The sequence below is a fragment of the Penicillium daleae genome (assembly GCF_028827525.1).
Source record: "Penicillium daleae strain IBT 16125 chromosome Unknown utg000007l_segment0_segment0, whole genome shotgun sequence".
Classification (NCBI taxonomy): Eukaryota; Fungi; Ascomycota; class Eurotiomycetes; order Eurotiales; family Aspergillaceae; genus Penicillium; species Penicillium daleae.
Window position 1 is genome coordinate 2,338,268 of NW_026623155.1, and position 19,464 is coordinate 2,357,731.

Sequence of the window (19,464 nt, forward strand, 5' to 3'; positions counted from 1 at the left end):
TATGTCTGCTGCTGCTCTTTTCGATGACCGCGACGTGGTGTTTTGCAATTCTTATATGGGAGGAATTTCGATCTGGGTATTTGGTCTGGTGTATTTCTCTTCCCTTGTACTGTCACTTATATATGTGGAAAACCTGGAGTAATTGTGATGCCTTTGTCCTTGAGTGTGTATATATGCGCCTACGCGCGTGCCCAGACTTTCATCAATTCAGTTCCCAGCCTTGTGCCCTATGGTAAGTCTCTTGGTGTGAGTTTACATAGCAAATTGCCAGGGGGTATCTACCTAGAATCTACTAGGTAACCCGCGCGTTGACCAAGTTGACCAATAATGAAATATTTTCTCCACGACCTGCGTGCAGCCCCTGCAGCCTCTATGGTCCCACTACATACCCAAAAGCAGGCCCTAACATCAGCTAGCAGCATATGCAAAAATACAAAAAGAAGAGGTGTGCATCATCCGTGAATCGAACACGGGCCTCGTCGATGGCAACGACGAATTCTACCACTAGACCAATGATGCTGGTTCTTGTAGAGTTGTGGGAAAATTTGTTACTAGAACGCCCCACTTGACGGGTGCCGGTGTCGGCCTGGTATCGGCTTGCCGATACTAAGATACTATAATATTGGAATGAATATGCATTTAAATATCGCTAAGTAAAGTTTTGCTGGTGAGTACTAAGATCTTAAGTGGGAAATAGGTATTGTTTGACCCTGACTGGATTAAATAATTGGAACCTGGGTATGGGTAAAGATGCGTGCAACTCGCCGTTATATATCTGGTGACAGCGTGGGCATATCCACTTCAACACGGAGACGAATTGGGTGAGACTGAAGGTAGGCTGCCCAGGTGGTACCCCGAAAGAAAACAAAGATCAACGATAATGACGTGCATGGCAGATTCTTGAAAAAGACGTGGACCCGCAAGGGCCCTAGAGATAACAAATCCCAAATTACCGACGACGAAAGTCAGTTGGGTTCTCCACCCATACAGACCCAGCTGCGACCATCCTACGTACAAACTCCAAAATGATGTACTACCCAGGTATTCAGTTCAAATTTTGAACATTTGAATCATTGATTGCATGCGACGAAGATCTATAGCTAGCGAAAGCTGAAGAGACAATTGGAACCCCAAAGACCCCACAAATACAAGTAGGGTGCAGTAGAAGCTCTCTAGTCATCCCACTCCTCGTCAAGCTGATCTATCAGACGATTCTCAGCATCGACATCCCGACGCCCACCGTGACCGACCCCTCGGCCACCGATCGCACCGATAAAGCCTCCACGGCCCTCACCATCAGCGCGCACGTAGCCACTACTGGAGGGGGATCGCTTGATACGGAGACATCTCCCGAGTGACGAGAAGATGATGACGAACATATCCTGGTGCGACAGAAAAAAAATGATCAGCCTGATTGCTCTCATAGAAACAGCCATAAAGCAAAAACGAAGTCGAGTCTCGCGAGGCAGTGGTGTATGACACCCGAAAGTACTGGGTACAATGATACTCGAAGATGACTAGATATAAGAAAGCAAAGTGCACTGAAAATTGGAAATTGTGTTGTCCTGCTCCGAAAGTCACGAGGAATGTACATGCCGTGGTCAACGCGCAGGATGCTGCGGATAGGACATGATCGAGACTAACCACAGAGCGAGACAATTCCAAAATATGAATGTAAAGAGGGCGAAAACAATAAGACTGCGCCGTTTTTAAATGCAATTGGGCTCTAGACCAGCTAGAATGCCCTCAATCCAATCGTGAAACGGGTAACCCGGGCGTGCTGGAATCTCCATGCCTGTACGAAGCCACATTGCCATGCCTGAACACTCGACGAGACCGACATGGCACCAACGCCAGGAGACATACCTTGATAAAATCGAACATGCCTGCCCAAAGGCTGAAGTTGGGACACTGGCGCCAACCGCGCTGGTGCATGACTGTCCGTTGATACGCACAGCCACCGATCAGATAAGCAGCCACAGCAATGAGCATGCTACACATCAATCAGCATGGCTTTGGCTTGAATCTAGTTAACTTGAACATTGCGGGAAAAAGACTCACATTACACCGAAGACTCCGCCTGGTCCCAGTCCACCAGCATTCGGGTCCACTGCGATTCCGCCACATGCAGCAGAGCTGCGAACCTCGAAGAAATATGTGCATGAATCCATGGTACCGACAAAGGAAGGAGTAGCCGTGTTTGCAGGTGCGTCACGATCGCAGAGGAAGGACATTATGGTGGACTTGGTGCGCGCAGAGGAGTTCTTGCTGCTGGCGGTGTTGTAATCACCGGGACATGGGGAGCCATTCGTATAATTGAGGACGAGCTTGCGACCCCGGAAGAAGGGCTCGGAAGCTTGCTCACTGTGCAAACGCGAGGAAATATTAGCATGTGCAGGATTCAGAAACACGGCCGGTCCATAGCGGACTGCCGAATGGATGCAGAGCATCATACCCTATCGAGTATATCTTCCCCGCCTGCTCGTAATATGCGCTGACATTCTTCCAATGCGACGACTCTACTCCGACCACATCCTTGATATCTTCAATGACCGGCGCGCATATGTTGATCGTGAAATTTGCGGGGTAGTCGTGCCCCCTGGCGTGCCAGCTTTCGTCTCGCGCGTCTTTCTGGATCTTCTTGCCATTCTTCATTTCAGGTGGTGAGAGCGAGATCGCATTGAGATCAAAGTAGAGGCCGCTCGTCGGTGATCGTGCGATACAAGGCGTGTCATCATTGAGATGAGAGTTATGGTCCGAGGCAGCGTTGGACACTCCGACGATAGCAGACCAGAGGAGGAGCGAATAATGAGCGGAACCGGACAGCTTCATGGCTGTAGTGGGGGTCGCCGAGGACCGGACAAGAAAAGAAGATAAAACGAGTGTTTGAGTTTGGATCGTCAAGAGGCCAGCTCTCTTCTTGTGATTGATGTTTGAGTCAATAATCCCAAAGGCTGGGAAGCTGTCAAGGTGAGGAGGCTGAGACCTTCAGGCAGCTTACGTTTGCAAGCGACGTGGGGGTTCTGATTGGGCGATGAATACGATAAACGAGCGATGCGGAGAGAGTGACCCGCGGGCGCCGACCAGACGGGAGTTTCGACGGGTTCACGGGATCCGGCGTCGTACGCGCTCTCGGCCAAGCTTCCGCAGCTTACTCCCTCAGCTTCGACGGGGGTTATTTAGTTCGGCCTATCACCCCGTCCTGATTACCACACCTGTCGACCCCTGCTCCATTCTAGTTGCCTTCAATTGCGCTTTCCACAATGGCGCCCAAAAAGGCTGAGAAACCACAGATCCCCATCCAGCCTGTCCCAGAGAAGCGCGGCTATGAATTTGGAGGGCCGTACGTTGGCTCCGACCCTAGATCGAACGCCTCTTACTGACTTTGCGCCACAGACTTGGAGCTTTCGGAATCGTCTTCGGTCTTCCTATTCTTGTTTATACCTTCACTTTCGTCTGCAATGATGTGACGGGGTGTCCTGCACCGTCCCTCCTAAGCCCCTCGACCCTGACCCTCGACCAGCTCAAGCGTGAAGTGGGTTGGCCGGAAGAAGGCATTCTGGGCCTGTTTGATACCCAGGTTACACTGTGGACGTTGAGCTACTATGCCTTCAGTCTGTTCTTGCAGGTCTTCCTGCCTGGCCAGGAAGCGGACGGTGTGCCCCTGGCATGTGGTGGAAGACTGAAGTACAAATTCAATGGTACGTGAAGCGCATACAATGGGAAATTCTTTACGTCGAAAAAACAAGGAAGACTACTAACTCGCCATGGTATATTAGCGTTCTCGTCCGCCCTCATCATCCTTTCGGGTCTGGCCACTGGTACCTACATGTACGGCGCAAATTTTGTCGTGTGGACCTTCCTGTGGGAGAACTACGTCCAGGTGATCACCGCGAACCTCTTGATTTCTTCATCAGTTGCGATCTTCGTCTACCTGAAGAGCTTCACGGTTCCCCAACCCGGTAAGCCTAATCAGGAGCTTCGCGAACTGGCTCCTGGTGGGCACACTGGTAACATTCTTTACGACTTCTTCATTGGTCGGGAGCTCAACCCCCGCGTTCGCCTGCCTATTCCATTCGTCAGCGAGGCATCGCGTACGATTGATATTAAGGTGTTCATGGAGATGCGCCCTGGTTTGCTTGGTTGGACTATCCTGAACCTCTCCAACGTGGCCCATCAGTACCGCACCTACGGCTACGTGACTGATTCCATCGTTCTCGTCACTATCTTCCAGGCATTCTACATCCTGGACGCGCTCTACATGGAGCCCGCAATTTTGACCACAATGGATGTGATCATGGACGGCTTTGGTTTCATGCTGTCCTTCGGTGACGTTGTCTGGCTCCCCCACATTTACAGCGCTCAGAGCCGCTATCTCGCCGTCTTCCCCTTCGAGCTTGGCTGGAGCGGAATGGCCCTCGTCCTCGGAGCCACCGCTGTTGGATATTTGATCTTCCGGGGCGCCAATAACCAGAAGAACCGCTTCCGCAGGGATCCAAATGACCCGCGTGTGAAGCACATCAAGTTTATCGAGACTGCCAGTGGCTCGAAGCTGATGACCTCCGGCTGGTGGGGTCTGGCCCGCCACATCAACTACTTCGGAGATTGGATCATGTCGTGGTCCTACTGTCTGCCTACTGGTATTGCTGGCTATGCCATCATTGAAAGCATCAACCCTGCCAGTGGCGCCCTCCAGAAGCAGGCCGTGCAGACTCCCGAGGCTCGCGGCTGGGGCATGATCTTCACTTACTTCTACATTCTCTACTTTGGAGTTTTGCTCATTCACCGCGAGATGCGTGACGAGGAGAAGTGCAAGAAGAAATATGGTGCTGACTGGGACCGTTATACCTCGATGGTCCGCAGTCGCATCATCCCGGGCATCTATTAACGAGTCAAATCTGCCTCGTTTGCCCATGGGAGTAATCCTGTATTTGTTCGCGTGACTTGACATGAATTGGGGAAAGTAGAAGGCCATTTGTCTTATATTAACCGCAAGAGAATCTTGGTGGGGGGTTCCATTGAGTCCAAAAAATGTACACTATGGGTGGCCATATCCAAGTTCATCGGCCCCAAGAGGCCAAAAAGCTTCAACATACGTGATGCCGGCTTATGACGTGTTATTGATTAATTCTAATATTTTCATTATTAACTTGCTTCACTCTTGCGCTTTTTTGAACCAACTAGAACATCTAGACTCCAGCCTTCATCTCCCGTATTCGACACCCATCCCTTGAGGACTGTCTTGGCATCACGAATCGCTTCCTGACGAATATAGAGAGGATCCGTAATATCGTCTCCAGTCCGCTTGAATTCTTTGTATGAATTTGCATCTTTGACAGAACAGGATGGATCATTGCCCTGCCCAAGGTTTTGGCAGTTCTCGTGTTTGTGAGTGCATTTTCCTAATCGAATGATATTTCGATGAAGACCCCATAACTTAGCGCGAGATAGCGATGAAGCACCTCGTGCTGTAGGAGTAGCCAATCTATTACCCTGCTTGACCCCGTTGATGATAGTTTCATATAGGCCCGTCTTCGACCGTGCCAAGGTCGGCAGTGTCTTACTACCATTGTCCGTTGTCATCGCACAAGGATGTGACAGTGAAGACGCGACCGTCCATATAGAGCTAACGTTACCTGGCTTGCTCTTCTTGGGTACGACAGTAGACACTCGGCTTTCACTCTGCGGCTCCAATAGTAGCACAGAGCGGGATCGAACGACCTTTGGTTTCGCAAATGGCCAAAGCGCTTCAATTTCCTCAACAGGCACCGAGAGCACCTCGAACGGTCGAAACCGATACCCAGTCGCACTTCCATCATGTCCTGTATTCATCGGCCACGAGCGACCTGCCAAAGCCCTCATACGGCCATTCTCCCCGAAAGATCTGTCACACGCAACCCGAGAAATCTCATCTTCTGGAAGAATGAGACCAGCCAAGTATGCATTCTCTGTTGGTGCGACTAGACGGCTCGTTTCACAGGAAAGCAAGGATGATACCTGACGCAGAGCGAGTTTATCCGAACAAGACTTGCTTCGGGTTGATTCTGCATCTATCCGGGCGGGTTTTCTGCGGACAACGCCGAGAAGAGAAAAGTGAGCTCGACCGTCTAGCATGTTCTCCTCATGAAGGTCGCCTTGATGTGTCGGGCTTGGATCGTTTTGGCGTGTCACTTCCCATGGTGTTGCGTCCTCTTGTGCTGCCATACATAGCTCCATGCTAGCATCCCCACATGGAGCACATGTACAGTACATGTAGAACTTGACATCGGGTTGGATCTCAAAGGGCGGCCAATTGACTGACGGTGTCATTGTACCGGCTTCGAGTTGTATTTGGGTCCTTCTCCGAATGAACGGAGATCTTGAAACATGGTTTTGCTCAACTTCGAGGGTCTCGTCTGGAGGGATGGTGGGTTTGATTTCCTCGGTCAATAGAGCGTGGCATTCATTTAGAAGCCAGTAATTGAAAGCGCGGATGGCCAAGATCTCGGCATGACAATCATGGAGAACGAGACCTTGACAGCGCGAGATATGGGAAGCCGCTAAGCATTTTGCTCCAGTCCTATAACCCAGTTAGTGAAAGAAACCAGTGAAGATAATCATTATTCATCGAGCAAGGTTGCAAGGTTGCAAGGCCGATGAATCGAAAACGTACGTAACAGATATGCAATGTAGGTTTTCTGAGAGTGTTTTTTCTCCTATTGCACAGTCATTATTTTGCAATTTTGAATAGAAATGACCAGAAAATACCCTTGACAGCCACAATACCAGTCATTGGAATCCACTCTCTGGATCCATCGGGGAATATCTTTGGTTTGCTACGCGCAGGCAAGCCGTCGAAATGCGCGTGAATCAGCGACGCAATTCGAGACGCCAGCGGCGCATTTAATGTGGACTCAGACATTGAACTCCTTTTCAGAGTGGTATATATAGCCTCGCATAATTATTAGATGAATTATATGTCGATTCTAGAAGGAAAATGTCGAGTTGCTGAAATTGTGATTTTATATCCGTCACGTGACCGACGGCTCACCTCATCGTCTCAAGGCTTCCAAGTACCCGTCACTCCATCTCCCTCCCACCAGACACGTTCAGATACCTTAAATCCTCCAATTTCCTCGAGATGGCCGACAAGCTCCGCACTCTCCAGAACCTCGAGGCCCTGCAGGCCCGTTACATCGGTACAGGTCACGCCGACACGACCAAGTACGAGTGGTTGTCCAACATCAAGCGCGACAGCTGTGCTTCGTACATCGGCCACAACCCTCTGCTCTCTTATATGGCTGTCGGTATGGGCGAGCCTAAGGAGAAGGTTCGCACCAAGATGTTGGAGAAGATGGTTAGGGGTGCTGGTAATCCACCAGAGGTACGTGCTCGCTCGCGCTCATCTGCGGGTCATGAGAGAGTTGGTCGCTAACAATGTTCTTCTTGAACCTCTAGACGCAAGAATAAACATCTCCTGGAAATGACCGTGATATCACGCAACAACAAAACCGGATACCCTACGGCTTGCTATCGAGTGAAGCTTTTCCAAGAGCCCGCCAACCTCGCTTCGATCCCAATTACCGAGATACGGATCCTGCCCAAAAGATATCCATGCCAAGGGCTTCTGAATACCATTTCGCCATCTTGAACACAAAGATAGACTGGAGAATGTGTCTTATTGCACAGTACTTCATCCCCCACCTCCTGTATGCGGGCAACAGTACCGCATTGCCTCTCAGACAGGTTGCATTTACCGTGCCTCGACAGGCCGAGTCGCACCACACATGCCACAGTGCAGAAAATTGAATGTTCGTTGGTCCAGCGAGTGACTGAAATTGGAGCTTGGCGTGACAACTCGCTTTGGTGGATTCGTAACCACAGATATTCCAAAGTGGTAGTTCGAAAGCATATGGCTGTTGGGGCCTCAGACTCAGTAGATAGCAACAATTATCAATGGGGAATCCATTACGCCATTCAAATCACGCACAGCCACAAGGATCAGCCGTAATAAAAAAAATATTTGCACGTGAACAGCAAGCAAGAAGATATCGTTAGTAAGAAACTCGGACTGTATGTTCAAGGAATGCTCAAGTATGACTACGTACATATCAAGACATAAAAAAACGCTATCACCTTCTCCCCAACCCACTCAACAATTTTCTTCTTTCTCAGCTAACCTCTTATTCTCCACCTGCAAAGAGGACACAAGATCCAACCACTTCTGACGCTCGGCACGTAACTGGCTAATCTCTTTTTTCAAATCCTTCACTTCCTGTCGCAAAGTCTCATTCTCAGATTTCGACTTTGACTTCTCCAAGCGCTCAACGTCCTTGCGCTGTTGAGCCTCAATCTTAGCGGCCACCTTGAGCTGACTGCCCTCGACCTTGCGCAGTTGCTTCAACAGCTTTGACTCTTCATGGAAGAGCTGCGAAGAGGCTTTGTGATTATGCGGTGGGCTTTCTGCTTTTTGAGTGTGTTCAGATGATGGTGTGTCGCCGCCGCCGCTATTACTGTTACCGTTGATCTTCTGGCTTTGCTGAGTGCTCGAGGAGGTGGTTGGGGTCGAAGAGGAATTCTCCGCTGCGCGCTTGAGCAGTCCGCTGGTATCACTGTCTACGTCATTGTAGACGCCGCGCATCGGAGTTGATGTATTGCTTCGCGCAGGTATGTGCATTTTGTCCAGCTCGGAGCGGACAGTTTCGAGCTTGGCATCGATTTCACGTTTGCGCAAAGCCAGCTTGGTTAGCTCTTTTTCATGGCTTGTGAGCTTACCGGCTTTGGCTATTTGCATCAACTCAGCCGGCGGGAGGTTATTTTGAGGGATATCATCTAGTGCCGGAGTGCCAAATCCAGAGTGGGCGGAGGATATCGAGACTTGGTCAGGGTGAGGATCGACCAGCTTGGTCTCTGATGACTTGGTTGACTTTGGCTGTGGAGCTGGATGTTCATCTTTCTCATCCCCTGCATCCCTAATGCCATCTACTAGATGGCCCGATGCTGTCCGATGATGTGGGACATAGTCGAGAAACGCTTGAGGCGCGAATCGTTCGAGGCCGGAGTTGAGCAGGCCAGTCACACTGGCAATCAGGCCGTGGTGGGATTGAGTATCAGTGTCCGAGGAGTCAGTGTCTGAATCTGATAGATTGTTTTCATTTGAATCGAGGTCTTCGGTAGAAACCCTGGGCTGAATCTCAGGGCTTCGTGATGTCCCGATAGGCGATGCTGCAGTTTGTTTGCCAAGCTTTCGCGGTTTGTCGTCCTCGGTGGCCCAGTTAACAAATTTAGCAGCATCTACTCCGACGCTCTTTGGAGTGCCTTTGTCAACCATCCACCTAGGGATACTGCCTCCAGGATCACTTCTGGTGACCATGATCCATTCGACAGGATTTGTTTCTTCCTCCTCGCCATCTGCAGCACCCAGTTCGTCTTGAGCCAAGGCATCTTTGCTCTGGTTCTTGGCTTTCGAAGAGCTAGTAGCGTTGGAGCCACCCTCTTTCAGATTCTCTGTAGTACCTCCGTTGGTACTACCCATCTTAGGGATCTCTCTGATGAGCTCAATAGATTCATACTCGCCTCGAGTATACCCGTTCTTATGCGGTACATCGGGATGGTCGCACGGCTTGGAGATCATCATCCAGCTCCGGCCAGGCTGTTTCGTTCCACCCACTTGCAGCCCGATGTCCGAAGTGATGACCATAGCCACAAAGTCTCGTGGCGCGGTAGGTTTGGGAAATTGGGCAGAGACATGATAGACCGTCACCTGGCCTAGTACGGAGCTATCCTCGTCTTTCACCTCGATGAACTCAACCTTTCTCTCGGCTCCAATACCACGGATACAGTTATCGGGCGTTTCTCCCTTTTCGATTTTTCGTTGATTGACTTTCAGAGTCTCTTCATATTCCGAAGAGAGCTTCTTCCTCCACTGTGAGAATGGAAGCCCCTCATGTATGCTTCGTCGCCCAAACCAAGACCCCTTCCCGTCATTGGAAGACAATTTCCAAACATGTACTCCAAGAGGGTTGTCTTTTGGACTGCCCACCTTTATTGGCTTCCCCCATTGCTTCTGCAGCGACGTGACCTCCGAGTCGGTTTCTCCCACCCGTGCGGTCGATGGGATGATTCGGGTGTGGGACCTGGATTTTGTTGCTTGGGGTTCCAGGTCGGGATATTCTTCGCGATCGTATGGTGGAGGGTCCGGGAGGGATTCTGCTATGAGCCGGCCACTCTTGAAGATATCGCGGACGTATTCACGGAGCTCATCGGGGGATTTAGGAACCTTGTCCCAGGACGTTGGCAGAAGACATTGGAGGGCATCGTGCAAGGCGGCCATAGGAGCGCCGGAGAGCCGATATTCGACTCGATTGGTGTTGCACTGCTCGGAGATAGGAGTATGACCGTAGAGTTTCTATGATTCCCGAGGGATGTTAGTAGTGATCGTCAGGGCGTATGAGTGAATAGGCTCCAATGTAACCCCTCCTGAACGAGAGTGTTTCCACCAAAAGCCCCAGTCAATAGAGAAAATGTAGAGAGAAATACCAAGCTCTATTGAAATACACGCGTCAGCGAGACCTTAATCAATTTGAAGCCCTCAAACCAAAAGATCCAGCAGCGCGTGGAGGGGTAGAGATAAGCCGCAGGATTCCGGCGGAAGTAGCTCTCAAAGAACACAACGGCCCGACAAACAGGCAAAGTGGCGAATTGAGGTTTGCCGTCTGCCTCGATTACCAAACTTTTATGAAGAACCCACCTGGGCGAGCTGTGGGAAGGACGAAGTACTTGGGCCTCAGAGAAAGTCACTGCGATGAACGAGGTAGCTCCATCCCTGCTTGGCGCTTCCCCCGGATTTCTGACGTCACCGATAGCCCCAGCACTCTACCAGTTCGTTTAGTCCCTCAATAGTGGAGCTGTGTCGTCTCAGCCCTGAAAAATTAGTTAGAACTGTTACCTGATTTTCCATGGTCAATCCTGATATACAAATGTCTTGTTTTTGGTACTCGCTATAGCTTTGTTCCCATCTGGCGAATACGGAAGCTGAGCCCACATTGCCAAAGATGGCCGTATAGTACGAGCAGCGATGAGTGCTTCGATGAATGAGAGGGAAAACAGGGGGAAAAAAGATTCGCACTAAGAATTAATGAATCTGTCCTGTTATAAAAATTGCCCCTTCTCTATCCTCTACTCATTCATTGGGGTTACGGTTTACTCGAACCAGTTTGTAGTTGCACGCATCTTTCAAACTAAAGCCTAACAAGATACATACAGTTTGGTACTAAGTAGATAGATCGATGAAAAGACAGGAGAAGAGAGGAACAGCCAGCGTGGGGGGAACTAGCCCTCCATTCGCAGACAAGAAGAAACCAAAAGACCCAGCATCCGATTCTCAGTGTCGGGAAAAAGAACGAAACTCGATCAACGAGCCCCCGACAAACCAAGCTCATCCAGGTAACCAAAAACCCAGCCTGGATGGTGTAGGAGATGAACCTAAAAGGCTAGCCAGGCATCTATGATGGTGAAATTGCGGAGTCAACTAGAGAGTGCTAGCTTGTCGAGCTGTTCGTCACGTCGGGCGGGATGTAGAAATGCCAGCGTCACGGACGCCAAGGACGTTTCGATCCCAGGCCCTTTGCGCCGGTCATCGCCACAGGCGAGTATTCCGAATCTGACGACTCCGATAGCGTAGTGTCTCTGTCTTCCCATGAATCTCACAATCATAAACCACGGCGAGCCGAGAAAGGGCGCAGCCCAACCGAGCATCACGGATGACGGTAGAAAGCTGCACCGTCACGTAGACTTGTCCTCAAGCAGACCCACTGGAAAGGGGTGTGCTCACCAGTCCGGCATCCTGTACCAGAAAGAGAGCCCTCAACGGAAACATTCAACAAAAGAAATCCAAGCGCTGAGACCAGTCGGCGATGTAAATCCTGATGTCGCATCCCGTCGAACCGTGACAAAAGAAAAAAGTCATTCCACATCCGAATTCATATCCCATGCCGCGAGGCAGACCTGGTCTTCATGACATATATGCGGGAAATGAAACAAAGAGAAAGGAACAGAAAGAGCCGACCCGCCGCTGCTCAATGCAAGAAAGAGACAAAAAAACAAATACAAACGCTGACGCTGGCTGGAAAGAAAAACAAAGAACAAGAGAAAATGAATAACAAAACGCATGCCCATCAAACAAGATTATTCTGGATATGATGCAGTTGGCGAAGTGGAGTATCACGAATGCACACAGAGTCGAAGAAGAACGCCGTCGAGAATGCCAATTAGTCGAGGATAGGGGCTGCAACCCTTATCAAGAGGATCAATACCAGAAGGTATTGTCGAAGTTGACAGGGTCGCTCAAAGAGGAAGAGGGAGGAGGTGGAGGTAGAGGAGGAGGCGGAGGAGGTATAAGTTGCTGCTGCGTACTCCACGGTCTACGTGAAGTATTAGGCTGAAAGGGCCGAGGCTGTGAGAGTGCCGCTTGCTGTGTGGAGGAAAAGCCGAGTCTATCGTTTCCCCTCCATGCAGCGGGCTATATCGTCGTGCCGTAGGGCAAGGGGGCAAAGTCACCCCAGCCACCGAAGCCAGCCATATTGGCAACCGTGCCGCACGGTTGCACAAGCATGCTGGGGAGCGGGAGGGTCGCGAGAGATGCCGAGGTCGCTGCCATACTGATGTCGTACGTCGGGTAAGCCGCGGTGGTAAAGGGTTGGCTATAGGAGGGGGTCGGCGATGGCAGTTGGCCTTCAGTGAAAGCGAGACTGGCCCACAGATTCGGATTAGAATCACCCGTGCTAGGCGGGGATGGGCTGGGTGGCAGTACTTTCCACTCCATTGGGGCGGAGGGAGGCATCGGGGTATGCCACCAGGTTTCAGGGCCCGTCGAGCTGGGCAGGAGAGGTACTGGGCGCAGAACGTCCACCACCCGTGGCGGCGGAGGCAACAGCGGCACGAAAAGACTCGAGATCGCTGTTTTGGCCTCCTCGCTCCGGCCGCAGAGTAACTCTCCGGCTCCATCCTCCTCGAGTCCCTCCAGGGCTTCGGCATCGGTCCGATAGACGAACTTGTTGGCGGCTTGGACGAACTCTTCCTGCAACTTCTTCAGCTGGGCCTGCTTGCCTGACCAGTCCCACGTGTTCGCAGCGGCATCAACCGAATAGATATCTTTATGAAAGTCCACTAGGGACTCGATAGTCTCCGGGGTCAATTTGAAAGCCACCTCGTTACGCGAAACCATGTCAACATGTACGACATAAGCCTCGATGTGGATCATCTGGTAGTTAAACAGGCCCTCCACGAGCGGATTCTCGTCCTTCCGTAGCTCTGCTTCAGGCGCCTTAGTAAACATCATCGAGCAAAGGGTCCATATCGCATTGCTGGATGACAGAGTCTCGGTTAAACACCGAGTGTGCTGAGTGACATTGTTGAGCGGGCGCTTGACCCGGTTGACTCGCTTCAACGTCGCCGTCAACCACGGCGCAACCTTTCGAGTCAGGACCACATTGGGCGATGACCGCGGCGCAAAGGCAGCAGCAGAAGAAGGAAGTAAAATTGTTGGCATTATGACTCTGTGCGAAAAGGGGATACGACCGGCGTTTTGAGAAGGGGAGGGAGATTCCAAGAAACAAAAAAGAAAAACAATAAGAGTTGGTGTTATAAAAGAATGTAATAAGTCAAAAGCAGAATCATAAAGGCGACATTCGCCCACACAAATACCCGAGTGAGAAGGAAAATGTCCGGTTCACAGATGATTTAGTTTGCAGTTGTTGTTGGACAAGGCGAGTTTCTCTGGGCAGGATTAGATCGATCGCATCACTCAAGAGTGGGAGCCTAGTTGTAGGAATCGGCCAGAGGATAAATCTATTAAAGTGCGGGCGAATGCGCGTGTAAAAGAAGCGAAAAATTAGATATAAAAAAAAAGGAGAGGACAGTGAACATTCACGATGATAGAAGAAATCGAAGAGAGAAAAAGGTGGCAGACGGCGAGAATAAGAATCGGAGGGGCGGGATCCGCGATGACCGGAAGAAGCAATACAGTGGGGATTAGAATTATTCTCCTAGGCAAGTCAAAATAATAGTAGCCGTACGTAGTGTTTTTATGTATATAGTTTAGTGGTACGCACACATTATTTCGTACTGTTATAATTATAATTTCCAGCATGTAAGTGTGGGAGACAAGACCTTGGATGAGCCCTCGTATCAGGGTGTATGTATGCAGGCTGATGGAGTCTCTCGGAAGTACCGTGTCCCAGTTTAGTTTTACTCGTGTCCTCGTTTACGAGTCTGAGATCTGAGAGTGTGCACGCTGTAACTGTGTAAGTATACGCCGTACAGTAGCATAGCTGGTATGTATGTAGGTACGGAGTATACCGTACGAGACTCCATTTACGGGGCCATGCACCCTGCGCATTGGCTATGCTTTCTCGGACTCCCCGATCTGCGACTCCAGAAGCTCGGGATTTTGGGTGGCAAGTGATCCTGCAAAGCAGTGTTATTTCGGTAGTATGTAGTAGTAACTATACATCAATACTAACTCGGTCTCTACATTATGATCTATATTATCCAAGCACTAAGCGGGGGTTGAAACGGCAGCGAATACAGCAACGGACACTACAAGGCCCAACCGATGACAGTGTTTCATCGCGGAAATAAGAACCACTCAATTGAAAAGCAGAGAATGAGATAAAACACAACAGAAACTATAGAAAAAAAATACAGAAAAACCATTGAGAATAATTACAACATCACTACGGAGTACCAAAAACGAATAAAATATCTGATCGCACAGTATTTCCCAGTCTCAGCCTGGGCCTGCGCGTTGCACGCCCATTTGGCCATACCAACCTGCAAGATGCCCCAAACTGCAAAAGCTAAGCCCCGATGATCCGCACTGCGAAACAGCATTATTCTGCTAGCGAGGAAAATCCTCCGAGTCTAGTCAGCGACTCACTGAACACTGAGAACAGGGCATCATATGCCGCCCCGGCCTGCACGCTTTCAGGATTAGGGAAGCTTCCTATCCTTTGGGGGCAAAAAATCACGGAGAGCGAAACACGTTGCTGATTAGTGTCCACATTTCAGCTGGACTCGACGGATGCAAGTACTATACTCGCTTGCAATACCTATCTGCAACTGTCCATAGATACCCTATGCATAGGAAAAGTGGTAGAATGATCGTTCAATCTCATGCGATCCCTCTCCTGCAACTGGATAACATTTAATAACAAGTAAGCAGGCCCGTCCTTCTGGGTCGGAGGAACATGAATCATTTGAGCGCCATGCAGGAAGAATCTACTCCACAAAACCCTAACAAGTGCAAAGACTAGTTTGGCACCCACCCTATCGCACAACAGATAAAAGGTGGCATCCCACGTTCCCCGAAGCCGACTGCTAGATTTGTGCGTTTCAGGGAGGCTGCAATAGAATCACTCGAATATGCATAAGAATAGGGGGTGGAAGGGTTGCAGTTTTTGAACAGTCATACATGAAACTACCCAGTTTTCCCTGTTCGATGAACCTTGCCCACCATTTCGAACGTATCGGGTGCCGCTAGTACGAAGAGTGAGTGGACAACCTCAGCTGATGGAGGGTCGAGCAGACGTGGGGCAACTCGGTCTTGGGCCACTTCAGCCCGCGGATTCGCTGAAGCCCACCGCGTCCAGCCAAAGCGCTCCAAGCTGAGATCCCTGCTCTGATCTGCGATTGGGCTGAGCCTCGCTGATAGTCTCTTGCCAGACTTTGGGGAGGCGCCCATCCGGCTTTTGACTTGTGGATATCTTATACCGGACAATACGCAACTATACCGAATGAAGCACTGCTGTTCGTAACCTAACCTACAGTACAGAGTACATATGTATGTACATACCGTTGTATATCCACATTATGTACGGAGTAGTCCTGTTCTTCAGCGACCGTTGACTCCCGTCCTGAGTATAGCGCACATGATCCATTCGCGGTGATCTCATCTCACAGGGCGGCACCGACTCCTATATCATGCGTAACAAGGCGTTTTGTGTGCAATCAGAGGCCTTGATTCCACAACCTTGAAGCCTGGCGGCATATGAAGTTGGTCATGTGGTCGTGGAGTGCAAGGGAGTGCGGGACAAGCATGAAGCGGCTGGAGTCGGAGACTCGGAGGTGACGATGCAAACATATTCCAATATTCGATCGAATGACACTTCGTCAACTCTCCCAAGCGGAATCATTTTTCTCGAAAAGCCTTCTTCTCCGTGTGCTGGCTCATGCTGACGGGCGGGGTCTCGGAGAAGGCGAATGTTGCTCACTGATTTCTAAAATAGGAACTTGTTGACTCCAGGAATTGCTTGACTGCGCCTCGATTCTACTGAGTTGTGCGCCACGTCACTCGCCACTTGCCCCACCAAAACGTGGCTTGTGCGTGGCGGGTGAAGTTACGACGTGGTTGGAAAACAACATAGCTACAACATTATTGTTCTCATTGTGTTCCAGCGCCTAAATAACTTTCCGGTAACCGGTTTATCTGATTTATGCTATTATCCAATAGATTAGAGTTCAAACCTTGTTTCTCAAACGAGTTGCAGAACATCAGCGGCTTCAGGCAACACAACGACAACTGTCGCCCGACAGATAGTGCTGTGACGGAGACGGCTGAACGTATCCGCTAGTAGACATATACGTCAAAACCAGCGGAATTGCCATTATTGAAATGTTGATGGCAACAACTACGTTAGCACCTGACCGAGTGCCATGAGTCATGGTGATTCCGAAGACACTAACAGTTTGAAATCGAGCGGTCGATTCTACACCGACTTTTTTCGGCAATATACCGGCAGTGGGATAAGGCAATGCCCGGTTCCTCTCGCAGCACTATAGGCCCTTGAAAAAACCTTCGTAGGATGAGATTAAACTTCTCCCAGGAGTTTTCAAATTTGACGAATCTTTTGCTACAGCCTGGCTCCATAATGGATTCCAAACACCTTGTGTACATTGAATGCTTGGGATGATTGACCCGTGAAACCGACTGTTTCTTTGACATAATTTGATAAAGACGAAAGCCTCTCACGAGAGAAGAGAGTCTTTTCTTCGTTAGAGGCTAATGTCTCGGGCTCATGCCACTACTCGCCTATTTGCCAGGAACAGAGAAGGTCCAGTCTTCAGGGAACTGGTCGTAATGGATATCATCCCGTCCTCGGAAGATGTCGTCGTAGTGCTCGATGCGAGTCTCTGGATCCTTAGCTTGCTCATAGTACCGGTGAGTTAGTCCCTTGAAGACTGGATCGTTCCACATCTTTGCCATCCAAGCCAAAGCGTCCTCGCTAGCGGTATCTAGAGGCAGGTCGTATGTGCGGAATCGCTAAAGTTAAATCAGTAAAAATTTGAAACAAAATGGAAACAGGAATTCGAAGTTCGCTCGTACCGTAAGAACCGGCCAGAAGAAGGCATCAGCAATACTGAACCCTCCAAACAGGAAGCCTTCATCGGTCTCGCCCAGTGCTGCAAGGCGCTCCTTGGTGCCTTTACGAGCGGTATCCCAAAGACTGAGCATCTTCTGGATCTCCTTATGCGCCTCATCGGAGATCGGGATGTTGCCAGTATAGTGGGCTAGGAAGTTTGTGGAGAACGAGTTTCGGATCGCAGTGAAGCCAGAGTGCATCTGAGAAGTAGCACTGCGAGCCAGAGCCCTCAATTGGCGATCCCGAGGCCAGAGAGGTAATTCGGGGTGCGACTCAGCCAGGAATTCACAGATTGCGAGTGAGTCACAGATTCTGGTGCCACCGAGGGAGCGGCATTCCAGGAAGGGCACATATCCGGATGGCGAAACAGTTTTCACCTATGAAACCATCAGATTTTTGCGGAAAGAGTCGGCGCAGCAATGTTTGAATAATCATACATCAGACAGCTTGATGAATTGGCGAGTGTGCGGAATCTTGAAATACTCCAAGACCGCCTCGACTCGACTCGTCCAGCCTATGTCCCATTAGCGAGGAATTGCGCGAGAAGACTGTATGTTGGACCTACTGGAATAGCGGGTATAAGTGCCGATGAAATGGATATCTGGCTGTTCAGCGGCCATGATTATCTTGGAATCCTTGTGGACTGAGGGTTATCGCGGGGTTGTCGTGCGGGATAACCAAATTGCGACTGACTCAGAAATTTGCACCCTCGTATTTAGAAGTGGCGACCTCGGTAGACCGGAAACAGTTTCCCATTAGGTAACATTTAATTCATCAACACTTTCCATCTTTCTACCATCTCATGTTGAGATATGACCTTTATCAGGATTCATGAAGCTATATGAATCTTACTAGTACTGAAAAGAGCCTCGACAACTGTATTATTACCCCGCAAGCGCATTATGGTTTCTACTTCAAAACAGTCTCGTATTTACAATGCTATTGTACTGTATTATCCTCTGAATTCAACAACGCCGTTCACCATAACAATAGCAAAAGCAAAATAACAGCAGATCCATGGAAAGGCGAAAGGTCCGTGCAGGCGGGTCAAATGTGACTCCTAAATCGCCGACCTGAGAGGCCACTATCTCCAGGAGTGGTTAGGGCCAAAACCGAAGAAACACATAATTGGCTTATCTGAGGATTTTACGCGCCAGCCTGATCATGTCGAGTATCTGGATGAGATGACTGCCTAGTGTTTCAGAGATGATTTACCGCTGGGATTCGCAATGATGATATCATTATGCCCTTAGAAGCGATATATTTAGCTGCAGAACGTCAAAGTCTAGGTCTATGAAGGCCCCGTAGCCAAATCGCTGAGAAATCTAGAACCACCAGGGCTTTCTCTTCATCAAGCACCGCTTAGGAGGGTAAACGATGTCATACAATGTAGACGGGTGAAGATACATCCTTGGAAAGATGTCCAGTATTCAGAAATGTTCCAAATTGACTTGGTCGCTTTCTCTTCATCCTACGTCTGCTTTCCTCTTACCCAATCAACAGGTCACTGTCCTCTTATGCAACTCATCCCAGTCAAGACTCGAGAAAACGTACTCAGCACGAATAAAGGGTATATCCATTATGCATTTAGTGAGCATTAGCAATATGTATGTATTCATGCAGGAGTTCGTGCTTGCATGAGGAACACGTAGTCAGACGATTCGATAAGGAGGACCACTCAATCCCCTTGCGTTTTGGCCATGTTAAATAGCCTTAGAGAAGTCGTGAATTCCACTCCTCAAGAGTCAATTTTCTTCCAAATACTACTGTACTGTTCCTAACCACATTGCTTCTCTTACCAAATTGGTAGACCCGTGTTCATTATATCCCGTTTTGCATCGTTTTTCTTTCCCTCCTTTACTTTCAATGGTAGTCTGAAATGTGGCAAGATCCGTCCATGATCCTGCCTATTCAGATCCTCCAACCTCTTGTTAGATCTCGGCTTCTTCAACAATCCTACGATCCTTGGATTCTCCCACTTTACCTCACTTCTACCACTCCGCGGAGAAAGGTAGACGAGATTTGGATCTTCTAGTTCCAAGTGTTATCAAATAGATGATCTATC

The 19,464-nt window shown here is 49.6% G+C and overlaps 7 protein-coding genes across 7 annotated transcripts; 2 read left to right on the forward strand and 5 right to left on the reverse strand.

Moving 5' to 3' along the window:
• Positions 1-1,172: 1,172 nt before the first annotated feature.
• On the reverse strand, positions 1,173-2,832 carry N7458_008012 (uncharacterized protein; the record flags this gene model as incomplete). Its single annotated transcript, XM_056911394.1, has 4 exons — positions 1,173-1,382; positions 1,867-1,993; positions 2,062-2,364; positions 2,456-2,832. 4 exons carry the CDS (start codon positions 2,830-2,832, stop codon positions 1,173-1,175), a joined length of 1,017 nt encoding a protein of 338 aa, XP_056764220.1.
• Positions 2,833-3,263: 431 nt separating this feature from the next.
• erg24B (uncharacterized protein) lies at positions 3,264-4,888 on the forward strand (the record flags this gene model as incomplete). Its single annotated transcript, XM_056911395.1, has 3 exons — positions 3,264-3,343; positions 3,397-3,701; positions 3,780-4,888. The coding sequence occupies 3 exons, from the start codon at positions 3,264-3,266 to the stop codon at positions 4,886-4,888; spliced, it is 1,494 nt and encodes a 497-aa protein (XP_056764221.1).
• Positions 4,889-5,145: 257 nt separating this feature from the next.
• On the reverse strand, positions 5,146-6,901 carry N7458_008014 (tRNA-specific adenosine deaminase; the record flags this gene model as incomplete). Its single annotated transcript, XM_056911396.1, has 3 exons — positions 5,146-6,559; positions 6,653-6,695; positions 6,748-6,901. 3 exons carry the CDS (start codon positions 6,899-6,901, stop codon positions 5,146-5,148), a joined length of 1,611 nt encoding a protein of 536 aa, XP_056764222.1.
• A 219-nt stretch (positions 6,902-7,120) lies between these two features.
• On the forward strand, positions 7,121-7,449 carry N7458_008015 (splicing factor 3B subunit 5 family protein; the record flags this gene model as incomplete). The annotated part of the gene is made up of 2 exons (XM_056911397.1): positions 7,121-7,363; positions 7,438-7,449. The coding sequence occupies 2 exons, from the start codon at positions 7,121-7,123 to the stop codon at positions 7,447-7,449; spliced, it is 255 nt and encodes an 84-aa protein (XP_056764223.1).
• A 682-nt stretch (positions 7,450-8,131) lies between these two features.
• Positions 8,132-10,312, reverse strand: N7458_008016 (uncharacterized protein; the record flags this gene model as incomplete). Its single annotated transcript, XM_056911398.1, has 1 exon — positions 8,132-10,312. The coding sequence occupies one exon, from the start codon at positions 10,310-10,312 to the stop codon at positions 8,132-8,134; it is 2,181 nt and encodes a 726-aa protein (XP_056764224.1).
• Positions 10,313-12,499: 2,187 nt separating this feature from the next.
• On the reverse strand, positions 12,500-13,528 carry N7458_008017 (uncharacterized protein; the record flags this gene model as incomplete). Its single annotated transcript, XM_056911399.1, has 1 exon — positions 12,500-13,528. The coding sequence occupies one exon, from the start codon at positions 13,526-13,528 to the stop codon at positions 12,500-12,502; it is 1,029 nt and encodes a 342-aa protein (XP_056764225.1).
• Positions 13,529-17,068: 3,540 nt separating this feature from the next.
• On the reverse strand, positions 17,069-18,019 carry N7458_008018 (glutathione S-transferase; the record flags this gene model as incomplete). Its single annotated transcript, XM_056911400.1, has 4 exons — positions 17,069-17,299; positions 17,363-17,776; positions 17,837-17,913; positions 17,965-18,019. The coding sequence occupies 4 exons, from the start codon at positions 18,017-18,019 to the stop codon at positions 17,069-17,071; spliced, it is 777 nt and encodes a 258-aa protein (XP_056764226.1).
• Between the last annotated feature and the right edge of the window lie 1,445 nt (positions 18,020-19,464).